This window comes from Achroia grisella, unplaced genomic scaffold, assembly GCF_030625045.1.
Source record: "Achroia grisella isolate CSIRO2021 unplaced genomic scaffold, CSIRO_AGI_Agris_v1 utg1064, whole genome shotgun sequence".
Taxonomy (NCBI): Eukaryota; Metazoa; Arthropoda; class Insecta; order Lepidoptera; family Pyralidae; genus Achroia; species Achroia grisella.
Genome location: NW_026712568.1, coordinates 893,978 through 908,997, shown reverse-complemented (window position 1 = coordinate 908,997; position 15,020 = coordinate 893,978). Strand labels below are relative to the sequence as shown.

Here is a 15,020-nt window from a genome sequence, read left to right as displayed (position 1 = left end):
GGATGTAAAAAACTATAGATCTTAATATTACATGTTTTTTTAACGCATGTATTTATAAGCTTTCTTATATTTATATGTCAGTCAAAACTTTTCTGTTAAAAATACAGTAAAAACTACCACATTGAACATTGTTGTAAAATAATGCTTTTTTAAAAACATATATGTATATTTGTTGATTTTGGCCGTATAAAAAATATTGGCACACAATATTTTTTAAACGGTCAAAGTCAACAAATATATATGTATGTGTATATGAATACCTAATGTCCTTGTATTTTTTTAAATTGCACAGAATACAAGTAATTTTAGTTTTTTATCTAATACTTACCTGGCGTAGGGGACACCGTGATCAAGTTTTTTATCTGTACCCGGAAGAAATTTCATACTTAGATTCGTAAAATTTTTTTCGTATTCCTAGTATCCGATTGTCATCTATATGTCGGTATTAGTCTATATTCTGTTTCATAATATATATATATATATATATATATATAAGTTTCCAGGTAGTAAAAGTTAACCAAAAAATAAAATATAGTTATTAATTTCATCATAACATTTCATTAATTACTTATTATTGTTTATTAATAGTTTATTATTATCGTGAATTAATTTCAACTTTCTATAGACAATTTGATTCGAGAAGACCGGGAGCGAACACTCTATTATTATATGGTTAATACATTTTACTAATGTCGAAATAAAATGTGGCATTCAACCTTCACAATACTTCGTAAAGTAATTATTCCATCTATAAAAGCAAATGCTAAATTGTTTTATTCATCTAAGAGTCGTGTACCAAGGTCAACTGTGAAGTTAACAGTTGTAAGCGCCAGTGTTGGAATTCTCGTTGGAGCGGGTTATGGAGGTTATACACATTATAAAATAAATGCTAAGAAGAGTTTGGCACCAGTAGACAATGAAGAGTATCCATTTTTGAAAACAGCACCACTCTACAAACCTCATTATAAGGTAAGAATTTTCAATTTAATATCAATGTTTTTAATTAATCCACTTTTGGCAAGCTTGTCAAGTGGCAAACTATATAAATTTAATTTTACTAATCACATCTGTTCCCTTGTAATTATTACTGCTAAATTCCTTATGTCATGCTTAATCCGAAAGTAAGTATTGACAACATATAATATGGTGTTAATATGTCCACTACAGACAAAAGTAAAAATATGTGTTAAATATATCTGACAACATGTAAGTACTTATAAATCTTGATATTAACACTATATATATACAATACTATCATATAGCTTCTTTGACTCTGCCCAATTCCACCCTAACCCGTTTATAGTCAGTGCGGTTGACTATGCACCGAGGAGTAATATCCGACATACGCGACAACGTCGCCCGAGGCACGTTCTCATTGACCCCGACGACCCCATAACGGCAGGAAACCTCTTCACGGCCCCACCCGTTCCACCCCAACCACACTTTTACACACACACGACTCTGTCCTCGCCGGCGAAGACGACGACCTCAAACACACAATATTGCGCATCCTTGCGCTCCACACCGGCGCCCTCGGGCGCCCTCCGATCGATCCCCTGTCCAATTCAAATGGGGATCGATATTACGATGGCCTGAGCTGAGGTAACGAAAAGTAATATCTAAAAATAGAGATATAATAATAATAATAATAAACCTATAATAAATATATAAATGATAGTTATACTTAAATACATTTCATACATATAGAAAACACACAGAGCAATACAAACAGTTGTACTTATGAATCTAAAAGTTTTCTATCTAGTTTTAACCTAAAGATGTCTTATGTAATGTTAAATAATTATGGGATCTTACCATGTTTCATTATTATCGTATTCAATTCCTGATACTTGAGCAATGTTGCAACATCCATGATCATGGTTAAACTGAACAGCAAATAAAAAGTAGATTATTGGCAGAAATAATAGTTTTCTTTCACATATGCTGGTTTGTTGGTAGCACAGCAATTCATTCTATACTCATCTTGACACTATATTACTTTATAAGTACATGTAAGACATTTTGCAGTAATGATTGTTGTTTAATCAAACATTTACTGCATTCCAGAATAAGTTGCCTATAACCATCTTCCCGATTTAAAATATTGTTATTGTTGTATAGTATAGTACTATTCTACAAAAATGTAAATAAAGGTTGTGTCCATAAATTTGTTGTATAATTATTATTATTATATTATAAAATTAAAACCTTATTTTATCAGTGCAATCCCATTAAGTGGAGCAAATTGGAAGATAAGGAATATAATTTATGAAGTTTGATTTATATAATTCTTGCAACTGATTAGTAGTACCTATAATATTGATTACAATGTTGCAAACATTTTATTTGCTCTGGTTGTTATCACTCACTACAAGGATGTATTTCATGTTCTCTCACATTATTATTACAATGATATTTTGAGAAGTGGTACACTGTTATCCTAATACTACACACTCCTTTTTTCTTAATAATTCCAAGATAAGAGATGCCATTTATTGAAGTATTTGTTAGTGAATATGAAATAATTAATTCTTGTTATTCACTTCTTGTAGGATCTGCGAAGATGCATTTTCTATCTTTAAAATTATATCTACAGTGTGCTTGCATAACAGTCTAACATAATATAGTAGTTTGTAATAAATTACTTTACATTAGTGACCTAATGTAATTTATTACAAATTATTAAAAATACTGATTTAGGTATACTTCTATAAATCATTGTAGTTTCCCATCTGCTTTAAAAACTTCACATTGCAATAAAATTTGACAGCATTAAAAAAAAATTGCGATTAACAATATGTAAAAGATTCATACTTATTAGAGACAATAACAAATTAATTAGAGGTGCTGGTAGTCTCATTCGTTGCCTGGCGTATTTGCCAAAACGTGGTCACAACCCATGATGCTTTCACAGCAACAATATCAGTTACTCCATCTGAGATTACAGCTGTGCGGGTATTTATATAATACTAGTTCTTACTCCTAATTTTTTCTTCAAGACTGACAGCTTGATTGACTAGACTGGTATAAAAAGCTCCTTTATGCGTTATACGACCTACATTCTATACTTTTCAAGGCGATTTGCTGTGCGGTAAATTGCAATAAAAAGTTATTGACTGATTTCCTCTTCGCGACAGACATAGCTTAATTCACTGGACTGGTATAAAAAGCTACTTCATGCGTTATACGACCTATATTGTATGGTTTTCATGGCGATTTGCTGAGCGGTAAATTGCAATATTAAATTATTGACTGATTTCCTCTTCCTGACTAATATAGCTAAATCGTCTGGACTGGTATAAAAAGCTCCTTCATGAGTTATACGACCTACATTGTATGGTTTTCATGGCGATTTGCTGAGCGGTAAATTGCAATATTAAAGAGACATATATTATTGACTGATTTACTTTTCGCGACTGACATAGTTTAATTGACTGGATTGATATAAAAAGCTCCTTCCTGCGTTATACGACTTAAATTATATGCTTTTCACGGCGATTTGCTGTGCGGTAAATTGCAATATTAAGGAGATATGAATATGGTATTGACTGATTTACTATTTGCGACTGTCATAGCTTAATTGACTGAACTGGTATAAAAAGCTCCATTATGCGTTATATGACTTAAATTGTATTATTTTCATGGCTATTTGCTGTGTGGTAAATTGCTATATTAAGAATATATTTTTTATTATAAGTTAATATCAAGATTTATAAGAGTTCATGTTAATTATGTATAATTCTATTTTAATGTCTCTCTTATTTAGTAATGTATTGTGATAAAAATATGTATGTGCTCAGACTATTTATATTATATGTCTGTCTGGCTAGTTACCATTGAATTTTTGAATGTTCATGATTTAATATGGATGTTTGGTTATTACTAATACTTTAACTTAACCTTGTTTTATTAAAGTTGTTTGTTGTAACAAATAAGGCTTTTAAAAGTCTATTTTATATAAAGTACAAGTCAAAGTACAAGTGCTCTAAAATATATGTCCCTTAAAGTTGTATGGTGAATTTGTATGTCTAATTTACTATGTGATTTGATTTTTCTTATTATAATTGTACTGATTAATGCATTATTTATCTATATTATAAAAACAGAAAATATCAAATAAAATACAATATAATACATTAGTAGATACATATGTATGTAATGAACAGGTAGGGAAGAAAAATGAACAAAAAAAAAACAACTTGTATGAGTAACTGAAATGCATATCACTTCAGTTCAATATATTTTTTTTTATTTTGAACCGCTTTCTCTATGAATATATTCATATTGTCTAATGTTGTATAGTCTTATAAGATATAATGTTTGTTACAGATAATAAACGACGCTGACACCAGTAATCTACAATTGGTCCTTTTCCAATATAGAACATGTCCATTTTGTTGCAAAGTTCGCGCATATCTTGACTCTCGGGGTATCAGTTATGATATTGTTGAAGTCGATGCTGTCCTTCGGCAAGATATTAAATGGTCAACTTACAAAAAAGTGCCCATTGTGTTGGCAAAGGTGGATGGCGGGTATCAGGTGTGTTTCCATTGTTGTTCTATGTTAGCTTATACTGGATACTGGATTAAAAATTGGGTTGTTTTAAAGGTCAAGGTATATCGAAAAATAATTTTATTAGCACCTTTAGTCGTGAAATTTAAGCAGTTTTTGTATTTAGGAAGGGTTTTTGAAAGTGAAGGAAATCCTTCTTTCACTTTACTGGTTATTTTCATTTTATACCTAAGTGAGTTTAACAAAGTATTAACCATTGTATGTAAAACAGTCAATTTGAAAATTAGCAATATAAAATGTTGGTCTTTATTATAATTGAAATAAATAATTGTTTCAGCAATTATTAGACAGTACGGCTATAATTTCTGTGCTGGAGACGTATTTACAGGATAAGTCGTCTCAATTACGAGAAGTAGCCAAATTTTATCCGGTTACTACGTACCTCAATGATGCTGGGAAAAACACAACAGACATTACCAACAAGTACTTTATTATGCACAACACTACTGTGCCCGATGAACGTGAAAAAGCGGCTGAGAAGTAAGTATTAACAAAAAAGAAATAGATAGCCTTTATTATTTATTGTTTTATTGTCACAATATACGTTAAGTTCTGGTGATGTTGAGGATTTAACGACGAAGGCTTCCAGAGACCAACCTTGACAAGGAACAGAGCTAGCAATGGGACCACTAGTCCCTGTTACTATCCTCCAACTTAGTTGTACAATAGAGAATGATCTACTTGGACTTGTCCATATTTCTTCTGTTTGTGTACATGTGGCATATTTATTTAACAATCTTAGACTGTCGTGTCGTATCATTTTCATAGCCATTTTCCACGATCTTCTAGCAGTCTTTTTAGCTGTAAAAAGACTACTAGATCGTGGAAAATAGTGGGAGCTCCACAGACTAGAGCACAGCTCTTAAATTATGAATTAATGAACTATGCTTAATTTGTTTTTATTGAAATTTGTTAAAAATTTTGAATACTTATGCCTTATATATATTTAGATGCAGAATATGGTGTCATGTTCAACCACAACTAACATACTCTGTGTAAGACATTTCGGTTTCGGAGAAATGTAATATGAATACATTTATTAAATTGTAGTGAAGAACGTGAATGGCGTCAGTGGGCTGATCGGGTGCTTGTTCACACACTGTCACCAAATGTATACCGTACTGCTAGTGAAGCTCTCGAGACATTCAAGTGGTTCGAGGAGGCAGGTGGCTGGAGACAATCGTTCCCTAGCTGGGAATGTGCAGTAATGGTGTATGGTGGAGCTACAGCTATGTGGATCATAGCTAAGAGACTAAAGGCTAGGTAATTAATAGACAACATATTTATCTGTACATAGTATAAACCAAAGTTGCTGCCGCTATCTCTTTGCTCATACCTTTTAAATTACTGAACGGAGTTTAATGCAGTTTTTAAAAATACTTGACTAATTCAAGAGGAAGGTTTATATGTATAATAATGCAAGTGTGTTGTAGTATAGAACAAGCCGAGAAATTCTAACATTTGTAATGAAGCCGGGACGGGTCGCTGCTATTTATTAAAATCATAAACTTTTGAGAAGGCAAAAATATGCCTTAAATACAGCAATGAAAAAAATAAAGGGTGAAGTAATTATTAATTTAACGATTATATTCAGGACATTATAACTTTATTTATTCATTTATACTAATATTATAGAGGTAAAATTTGAGGTGGTAGTCAACAGAATTTGAAAATTCTTTTAGTCATGGGCCATATAATATCATACTACGACCAATAGGAGTTGAACTGTAACGAAAAATGTTGCACAAACGAGGAAAATGTGTCGCCAACGAAGTTGCGGATAATCTAGTATACTAATAAATGACTTGCCATTGATTGCAATCAATGGATGACTTCTACGAATGTACGTACGAACTAGGTCGCAGGCACATTAATTATTCACGGTTAGTCGGAAAGGGTACGCTCAGCCGCTAGCACAGTACCAGTCGCTTGTGTGTAAAGATATATTTGCAACAAATAACTAAAACATATTATTCAACAAAGCGTTGCAGACGCTATCAGTAGGTGCAGCCGCGTTTTATGTACTCGATGACCTCTGATAGTGTTCAAGATGAATGACGAATGTCTCTGTTAAAAATAATTTTTCTACATCCTCCGGATACTTTAATGAGATCGCTATTCCTTCATATTTGTATACTTGTTTATAATATGTTACGAGTATTATTTTTTACTAAAAACATTATCACTAATAATGTACTAGTATAGGTAAATATTTATCTCTGTAATCCTTATATAACCGGGAAAACCATTGCTAAAATTCATTGAAAATTTGTCATGATGGGCTAACTAACATGACCTCATGTTCATCTTCTCATCCTCCTCTGGTGCCCTGCCATCGTAAACCGTTACGGCAGGCGGGTGCACCATTCCATTATTATCTACTAGCTACTCACCCCGGCTTCGCACGGGTGTACATGTACCATATATATAAAATATCTTCTTGAAAAAAAATCCTTTGCGTAGTTTTAAAGATTTAAGCATACATAGGGACAGGCAGCGACAGCGACTTTGTTTTATACTATGTAATAATGATAAAAAAAAAAAATTGACAACAGACTGAACAAACTGAATAAAACGGAACCCCTACATTTTTAACAGTATGATTATGCCAATAACTACTATACCAATAATATTTTTGTTAAACTTGTTGTATTAGTAAATTGTATATTGTCTAATTATTTAATTAATGTATAAATTGCTATTTTGCAGGCATAATATCAAAGATGACGTCCGGCAATCATTGTATGATGCTGCCAATGAATGGACTGATGCAGTTAAGAAGAAAGGCTCGCGGTTCCTAGGTGGCGAGCAACCGAATTTAGCGGATATTAGTGTTTACGGTGTATTGAGTAGCATAGAAGGATGTCAAGCTTTTCAGGATTTAAGAAATCACACCGACATAGGTAAATGGTACGACGATATAAAGCATACTATAGGCAGGAAAATGGGCAAGGTAGTTGCAGCCACAGTTCATGCATAATTGTATTTAATATTAACGATTAGTTTGCCCCAGCTTCACACAGTAATTAGATTATTATTTTGATTTATGGGTATATGTTACAGGGAATAAATAACACAAATATAATACTCAATATCTGGGTATATAAAAAATTTACGTATTAATGTATATTAGAAAATGTAAAGCGTTTTAACATTTTATTTGGTTTCAAAGCTGTATCCCATAGTTTTTAGAGCCTTCAGACAGGATCATTCCATTCATATTGACTGTTACAAGTTGTATAGGATAATTACCAGTGAAACTTTGTTATTATTTAAATATTTATATGAATTATTATCCTCAAATAGTATTTTTTTAATATCGTGCCTTCAGAGATGAGTTATGCGTGTGTTGCCTTTAGTCGTAGCCTTTGTAGGCCTGCAGGCATCCCTGCGGTCTATGTTGTATTGTTTTGTGATTTATTCTAAGTATTCATCACTCATGTTGCGAAGATTAAAAAAATTATTAAATATTTTCCTTGTAGTTCAAAGATTTATTAGAGTGTTATTTCAAAGTGTGATTATCTTGTTGTTGAAATAATATAGTTTATCAAATATGATTATCTATTTTTTTATCCCAATTTATTTATTTCACAATACATTCGAAGTCGGTCAATATTTGGAATCTGATCGATTATTATATGGTTTATTCAATATTTCGCCAACTTATACAAGACTAAGCTTTACCAAATTCGATTGATTGTATTGGTGGATTAGACCTTTTTCACGTTGGTTACAAACATAATTAGTGATGTAGGTGGAAAGTTAGTATTATTTTCACTACAATAATGTCTCTTCATTATCCAATATACCTTTATGATGAATATATTGACTATATTCAATTGTTTTAAATTATGGTAGAGGTAAAATAAACACTTGAATAATACCGATATTAAATATTTATTATGTTAGAAAAAATTGGTACAATATACAAATTCGAAAAAGAATGGTATGGGCATGTTATGCGGAGGAATGAGGACCATGTCTTATGGAAAGTGTATAATATGAATGTGGATGGATATAAAGGGAGGGGACGCCCTAAGAAAAGATGGATGGATTGTGTGAAAGATGATATGAATAAAAGAAGAGTATGTTTAGATATGACGACTGATAGAGATCAGTGGAAGAAAATGACATACTGCGCCGACCCCAAATAATGGGATAAAGGCAAGGCAATGATGATGATGATGATACAAATTCGAAAAAGAAACAATAACAGTGATTTTAAATTTGATAGCTTAAGTAAATTAATGTCTCCCTTTCAAATGATTTGTTACACATACATTTAAAAAGAAATATTATTAATATATAGGAAATAATATGTCTTTGTGTGATTGTCAATGTTTTCAAATTTTGGTAATTATTACATCACAAATACTATAACACGTATATTTGTTAATATTAATAACAGTTTATCAATAAATATCTAGAATGATAGTACCGTCCTAAATATAATAGTGCCAGCGAAAGTTTAACAGGCGATTTCTGAATATGAAAGAGAGAAGCCCCTGTTTGCGATGTCAGGCGACGTTGTGGCTGTTGCTCCTTCATCACCGTTCGTTACCACGTAAAGTACGAATGGTTTGGCAGCAGCTGTAAACAATGAATTGCATATTTTATATTACATTAGCAATTTTTAAACGGACCTGAGAAAAAACTTTGTAAACTGTGTTTCAGTTGTAGAGTGCAGATTTGACAACGAAATTACAGGATAAGAGGGATGACAGGACAAATAGTCCTTTGGAATGGCAACGCATGAGTGGTATAACGGGTGTCACATTATATGGGTGTCACGTGATGTCCGTAGTGTTGTTCGTGTACATATATATCTAGATATAGGCGATGGTCACCACTTACCGTCAAGTAGGTCGTCAGCATGTTTGACATTCCAATAACATTAAAAAGAAACAGTTTTAATAACTTTCGATTTTAAATATATTATCTGACAGAAATTTCCTAACCTAATCCTTATCCCTATTCTACAAAATTTTTGTTGCTAGATATAAATTAATGACGTTTCCCCGTTTTGTTTTTGGCGAAATACCCTAAAATCGGGGTGAATGCCGTACCACAAGAGAAAAAAAAAAGAAAAAAGAAAATTATCTAAAGCAGACAATGTCTGGTAACGGTTTGTATTAAAGGCGATACGCAGCTTACAACCAGATTTCATGAAAATGAGTTCAACCGTCTCGCAGTAAAACAGAATCACATTTATAAAATATTTAATAATAGAAAATTACTTACTCTGTACGGGGACAAATCCGAGGCCACAGAAGCGATCAGTGCCTACCGGGAGGCCTGTTGACGACACCGTCGGGTTTGGGATAACCACGTAGTCTGTGGTGCAAGCGCCATCGTTAGACGCACCGATTGCAGTCCCGAGGACAGTGTTATCTGCGCCCTCCACGTCTCCAGATACAGTAAATGAATAAACATCACCGCCACTCTGTAATTTAGTTTTTACACTTACATATAACACACCTACCTATATGTAATAAAGATATCTAGTACTACCTTGCCTTGTGTTGAAGCTTGTGGAATAGTATTCAGAAAGCAAAAAATAAAGTTAAAATAAGAATGCGATTGGCAATGTATATTTATGTTGTTGGAGTTTATGAAACAAGAACAAGAATTTTTTTTATATACGGATATTATTTCTATATCTATATATACGTATTATTTCTCTATATATTCATATCACGTATATGGAGAAAACGTAGATTAGATACATCAATATATGGCTGTTACTTGTGATAATTGTAAATGTATGTAAAGGAAGAAGTGATGAAATGATTTATGGACTATCTGAAACATATATGCATAAAAGAAGTATAAGCTCAGATATGATGCTGGAAAGCGGCCCGTGGAAGAAGACATGCGCCGACCCAAATAATGGCAAAGCAGTATCCATGTAAATTCTAGCTGAATTCTTACCTGAGAATATTGAATGGCACAATAACCGGCTTCCATTCGGATGCAAATTCCATAGTTCAAGTTGACCATTTGTCGAGTGCCGGTCACAAGGGACGCGCTCAGGGCCGTATTTGCTCCAGTTCCGTAATTAAAGCTATTTATTGTCCCTGAAGTACCGGTGTAGTACTGCAAGCACCCATTTGGAGCTGGACAGGTGTACATGTACATATATGAGGGACATATCTGTTTGGTACTGGCAAACTTATACTGATTATGTATAATTATTGACTTTTTGAATATTTGGGGTCCATATTTAATGAGTATAGGGTTTGCGTTTTACCTATAGATACGTATTAAATAGATACCATTATATTATTTGTATTAAGTAAGCGGTAAATTATAATATGCTTTATTTAATTTCAAATTATACCGCGCTATCCCTATAACATTAAAAAATATGTTTACAATTAAAAAATAATCACATGTACATAGACAACGATATTCTGAGTTTTCCAAGTTAGCGGTCAAACCTTTACTATGATAATTTGTCATGTCTCTTGGGTTTAGACCTACATATCTATGTTAACACACGTCTTAATAAGTGTAGTGAGAGTATTCCTAGTAACTGAGACTAGTGGCCATAATTATGGCTAATGCGCTTACTCTGTCAGGTCGACTTCTACGTGATCTCCACTGGAAACTGTCGTGGTACTGGTGAATTTATTATGGTGGTCTACGGTTTGACTTCTCTCATTGTATCATCTACGTATGCCAGCCATGCTAATCCATTAAAAATGTTATCCTAATATACATACATACCTATCCCGGGACAATCACAGCCTAGCTGTACAAGTTTAATGTTCCATCTTCTGGAGAACGTTGTAGATGCGCTTGCAGTGATGGTAATAGTAATCGCTGTATTTCCGTTGAAGTCCACAAACAGGGTTTGGCCTGTGTTATCCCCGCAAATAACTGGGACTACTGTGTTCCCGCCTGTTATTGTTATGGAGTCTGTATTGCAGTTACCGTCGCCATCAGGCTGAGCGAGCACCATGTCCAAGAAGTCGATGCGAAGCTAACACAGTTAAAATGGTTATGTTAAGATGGGATAAACACGACTCCATTATAAAATTATCTAGTTACATCTAATATCTTACCTGACAAATATTGCTGTTACATCTGTAAACAGTAATACTGCAAGCTCCACCCCCTGGGTATGCAGCAGGGTACCCTGGGCTGGTAAAGTAAGTGTTGTTTACGTTGGTGGTGGAGCCACATCCTCTGGCCACTAAAAAGTTTAATACATCGTATTCGGGTTAACAGATACTGAAGGTAAGATGACGGATAGTATAGTAATTAAATAAAAATTAAATAATTGATCTTTTAGGGGAATAAGCGTTTTTAACCATTAGAGACAATAATGTGTACATTAGTATGAACTTTCAATTTCAAAACGGAATAGCTACAAATAATTGGTCTCGTAAAAGATTTTCAAATCGTTTTAATAAAAGAACACTTACGTTATAATAACAATAGAGACGACAAAGTGCTGTAGATGTTTTGTAACCATGATATCTAAGATTGTCTAAAGTTTAATTTTAGGCAGATTCTGAAAAGATTATGAATGCGAACGGATAATGAGAAAATTATATGATGTAGATACTGTCGGTAGAAGTTTAGACAGATCTATGATGGTAAAACTGTTATTGTAGGGGAATAATAGTAATGGGCATTAGTGACCCCTATGTACCTGTTAGGCTGAACTCCACGTGGCCTTATCGACGTATTCTATACTCTTCCCTGAGGATCCGCCAGCATACATTGAAAATGGATGCACTAATATCGCCCTACTTAAAGTTGTTAATATATAGGCACATACCAACACAGCATCTGCCCCTCCTAGAAGCACAATTGCCCGTGATTGTACCGTTGAGGTTGTGGCATTCTCTCCGCGCTAAACACGTTCCACTCATGGCATTTGTACTGGAACATTCAGTGTTCGCAAAACGTACGACGCTAAAGAAAGGAAACACTGTAACCGAACGGTGAAACAAAAAGTAAGTATTTCCTGTAAAGGTAATAGTATAGATATTGTTAACAATTTGAACAGATAAACATTTGTTATTCGTTTGAAGTATTAATTTCAATCACAATTCCTATTTTTGTGTGATTTACGCTGTATCTTTGTATGGGTGTACCTACCTATATTCGAACAGAACAGAATAAAAAATTTATTCAAATAAACTTAAGCACTTTTGAATAGTCATAGTTATCCTTCTTTTAATCTACAGCTCATTCGGAAAGCTGTCTCATCATAAGAAGAACGAGATAGAAACTTGCGTGTTGTTCTTTTAAATTATCGTAACTTTGAAATAAAGTTCTTGATCATTATCTATTCGATTCACATCGTACATTTTAGGATATTGTATAACCCAATGCTACTATTGTTTGTAACTGTGTACTAGTATATAGTTACATAAAGAGTAAAAGTAATTAAAATATAAATACAAGAACGAATAAATTGACGTCAGGAGTTTTTGTATAGGTAGTAGGCAGCATAGGTAGGTCACACTAAAGTACTTTCGTAATAATTTATTTTATTTTGATAATTTTTACCTATTTAAGTATGCATAATATAATACAATGTAGTGACTTGTAAATACATTTATTTTAAACGCAAACATAATATAGGTATATCATTGTAAAATAGTATAGCTTCGCAAAGCATGAGTTTCGCAAGACTCAATTTTATAATAGAATAATTTCAAACAATAACGTACGATTATAACTTACATATTTTCCCTTTTCTGTCACTATATTCTTCAATATCGTTATCGTCCATATGGTCTCCATACCGTTCTTTTTCATTGTTTTCATGGTTTATAGACACAGCCGTAATAGTTATAAAAATTGTAGCAATCACAACCAAAAACACTTTATGAGCCATCATTGATCTGCTGTCAAATTCTTCAGGAAGTCTCTTTTCCTAAGTCGAACCTACTTTATAAACGTAGCACCATATTGTTCGAAATTCCACAAAAGCTGACACCTCTAGCCCAGAAATGAGAGAGGTCATGTCAATCATGTATATATAAAGTGGGTGATAACGGTATGTTTGTTTGTGTGAACTGTTAGGGATATTACGGTTTTTCATTTAGCGACTTGGTCGTTACCGTCTTCTACACTAAAATGACGCTTACACACGTACCTACCACTGAGCAAATAACTACAACGTTTTTGTGTAGGTATAGTACACCTATTTCATTATATTTATGCATTATACATGTTCTTTTGGTTTCTCCTTTCATATCCGTATAATCAGAAAGATTAAGAATGAAAACATGTATGTTTACTTTATACGATATCGTCAGTTTTCTTATTGGTAGAGTTTACAGTTTGTGTTGCTTCGGTGCTAGTTTGACATTTTAAATGATTCCACACATGAATATCAAATATACCCTTCTAAATTGAGACATTAATAATCTGTCTCAAATACAGTAGGTATACTTAAAGTCCTGTGCCTACTTTGAGGCACCTAAATAGAAAGAGATTGCATAGTGATATTATTGTGATGACAAAGAAAAATTATTAATTGATTGTGGAGATTTTAGAAGTGGAGATTTACGAATGGGTTTGCACGGACCAAATATGGTATTTGGTCCGTGCAAGCCTGTCTGTCAATCTTTTCTGAATACTGACAGTTACGTATTATCACGTTTAATTTGGTGAGTTGAGGTGCCAGACAGACATCCTTCTACCCTACCTGTCTCTGTCCTAATTCCTTTTCCTCTCTCCTCACCACTCCCTCTTATTAAAAGGCTGGCGACTCACCCGCAATCCCCCCTGGTGTTGCGAGGCTCATTGACGACGGTAATCTCCTACCGTCTTATATGCCTCAAGATTTGCCTCTTATAACATTAAAGAAAAATAGTGGCATATTTGAAATCATTTTAGCCTCTTAGCTGAGAATCTTTCAATCTAATTACATTTTTTTTATATATTTAAGAATGTTGGGATCTAATAAATAACATAGTCGTTCTAAATGTGACTAAATTTAATGTCTTCTGAAATGTGAAATTTGCAAAACATAAGTAGGTATAGGTAGACACTCATCGATGGCAATACATTTGGTTTTTATAATAATAAAGTTAAGTTAGGTATTCTCCGACAACAAGGTGCAATTTTATGTTTTTTATGCTACGGATTTATGTATTAATACATAAAATAAAGGGAATGAAGAAAATTGATTACATTAATTAATAATTTCTATATATTATTAGCCATATTTTATGCCAAGGTTTTTACAGACATAGTAGTATCTATTTACAGTGATCATATATTTTTTAATGTTTTGAGTATCAAGATACCCATATTTGGTACTTACTCTAGAAAGAATAGATATGTAACTTTGCTCATACTACATAATCTTGCACTTTGTTCAAAACCTCTCATCTGTAGAGAATTTCTTAATATGTAACAATAGTTATATTGTATTAAAGTAATATTGAATTATTTCATACACTCATCTAAATAAACCT

General features: G+C 33.0%; 2 protein-coding genes across 2 annotated transcripts; one reads left to right on the top strand and one right to left on the bottom strand.

Annotated features, from left to right (window-relative positions):
• Positions 1-399: 399 nt before the first annotated feature.
• LOC131841672 (prostaglandin E synthase 2) lies at positions 400-8,075 on the top strand. Its single transcript, XM_059189995.1, has 5 exons — positions 400-969; positions 4,330-4,539; positions 4,850-5,052; positions 5,623-5,835; positions 7,282-8,075. Exons 1-5 carry the CDS (start codon positions 703-705, stop codon positions 7,550-7,552), a joined length of 1,164 nt encoding a protein of 387 aa, XP_059045978.1. The 5' UTR covers positions 400-702; the 3' UTR covers positions 7,553-8,075.
• A 965-nt stretch (positions 8,076-9,040) lies between these two features.
• Positions 9,041-13,432, bottom strand: LOC131841893 (uncharacterized). The gene is made up of 7 exons (XM_059190264.1): positions 13,276-13,432; positions 12,362-12,514; positions 11,640-11,770; positions 11,302-11,557; positions 10,504-10,688; positions 9,814-10,015; positions 9,041-9,162 (listed from the first exon to the last, which is right to left on the bottom strand). The coding sequence occupies exons 1-7, from the start codon at positions 13,430-13,432 to the stop codon at positions 9,041-9,043; spliced, it is 1,206 nt and encodes a 401-aa protein (XP_059046247.1).
• Between the last annotated feature and the right edge of the window lie 1,588 nt (positions 13,433-15,020).

Coding starts and splice junctions, on each gene's coding strand:
- LOC131841672 (XM_059189995.1), top strand. CDS start 703: ATGTGGCATTCAACCTTCACAATACTTCGTAAAGTAATTATTCCATCT. Junction 5,053..5,622: donor CGTGAAAAAGCGGCTGAGAA/GTAAGTATTAAC, acceptor ATTAAATTGTAG/TGAAGAACGTGAATGGCGTC. Junction 5,836..7,281: donor GCTAAGAGACTAAAGGCTAG/GTAATTAATAGA, acceptor GCTATTTTGCAG/GCATAATATCAAAGATGACG.
- LOC131841893 (XM_059190264.1), bottom strand. CDS start 13,432: ATGATGGCTCATAAAGTGTTTTTGGTTGTGATTGCTACAATTTTTATA. Junction 12,515..13,275: donor TGACAGAAAAGGGAAAATAT/GTAAGTTATAAT, acceptor GTTCGGTTACAG/TGTTTCCTTTCTTTAGCGTC. Junction 9,163..9,813: donor CGGATTTGTCCCCGTACAGA/GTAAGTAATTTT, acceptor CATTGTTTACAG/CTGCTGCCAAACCATTCGTA.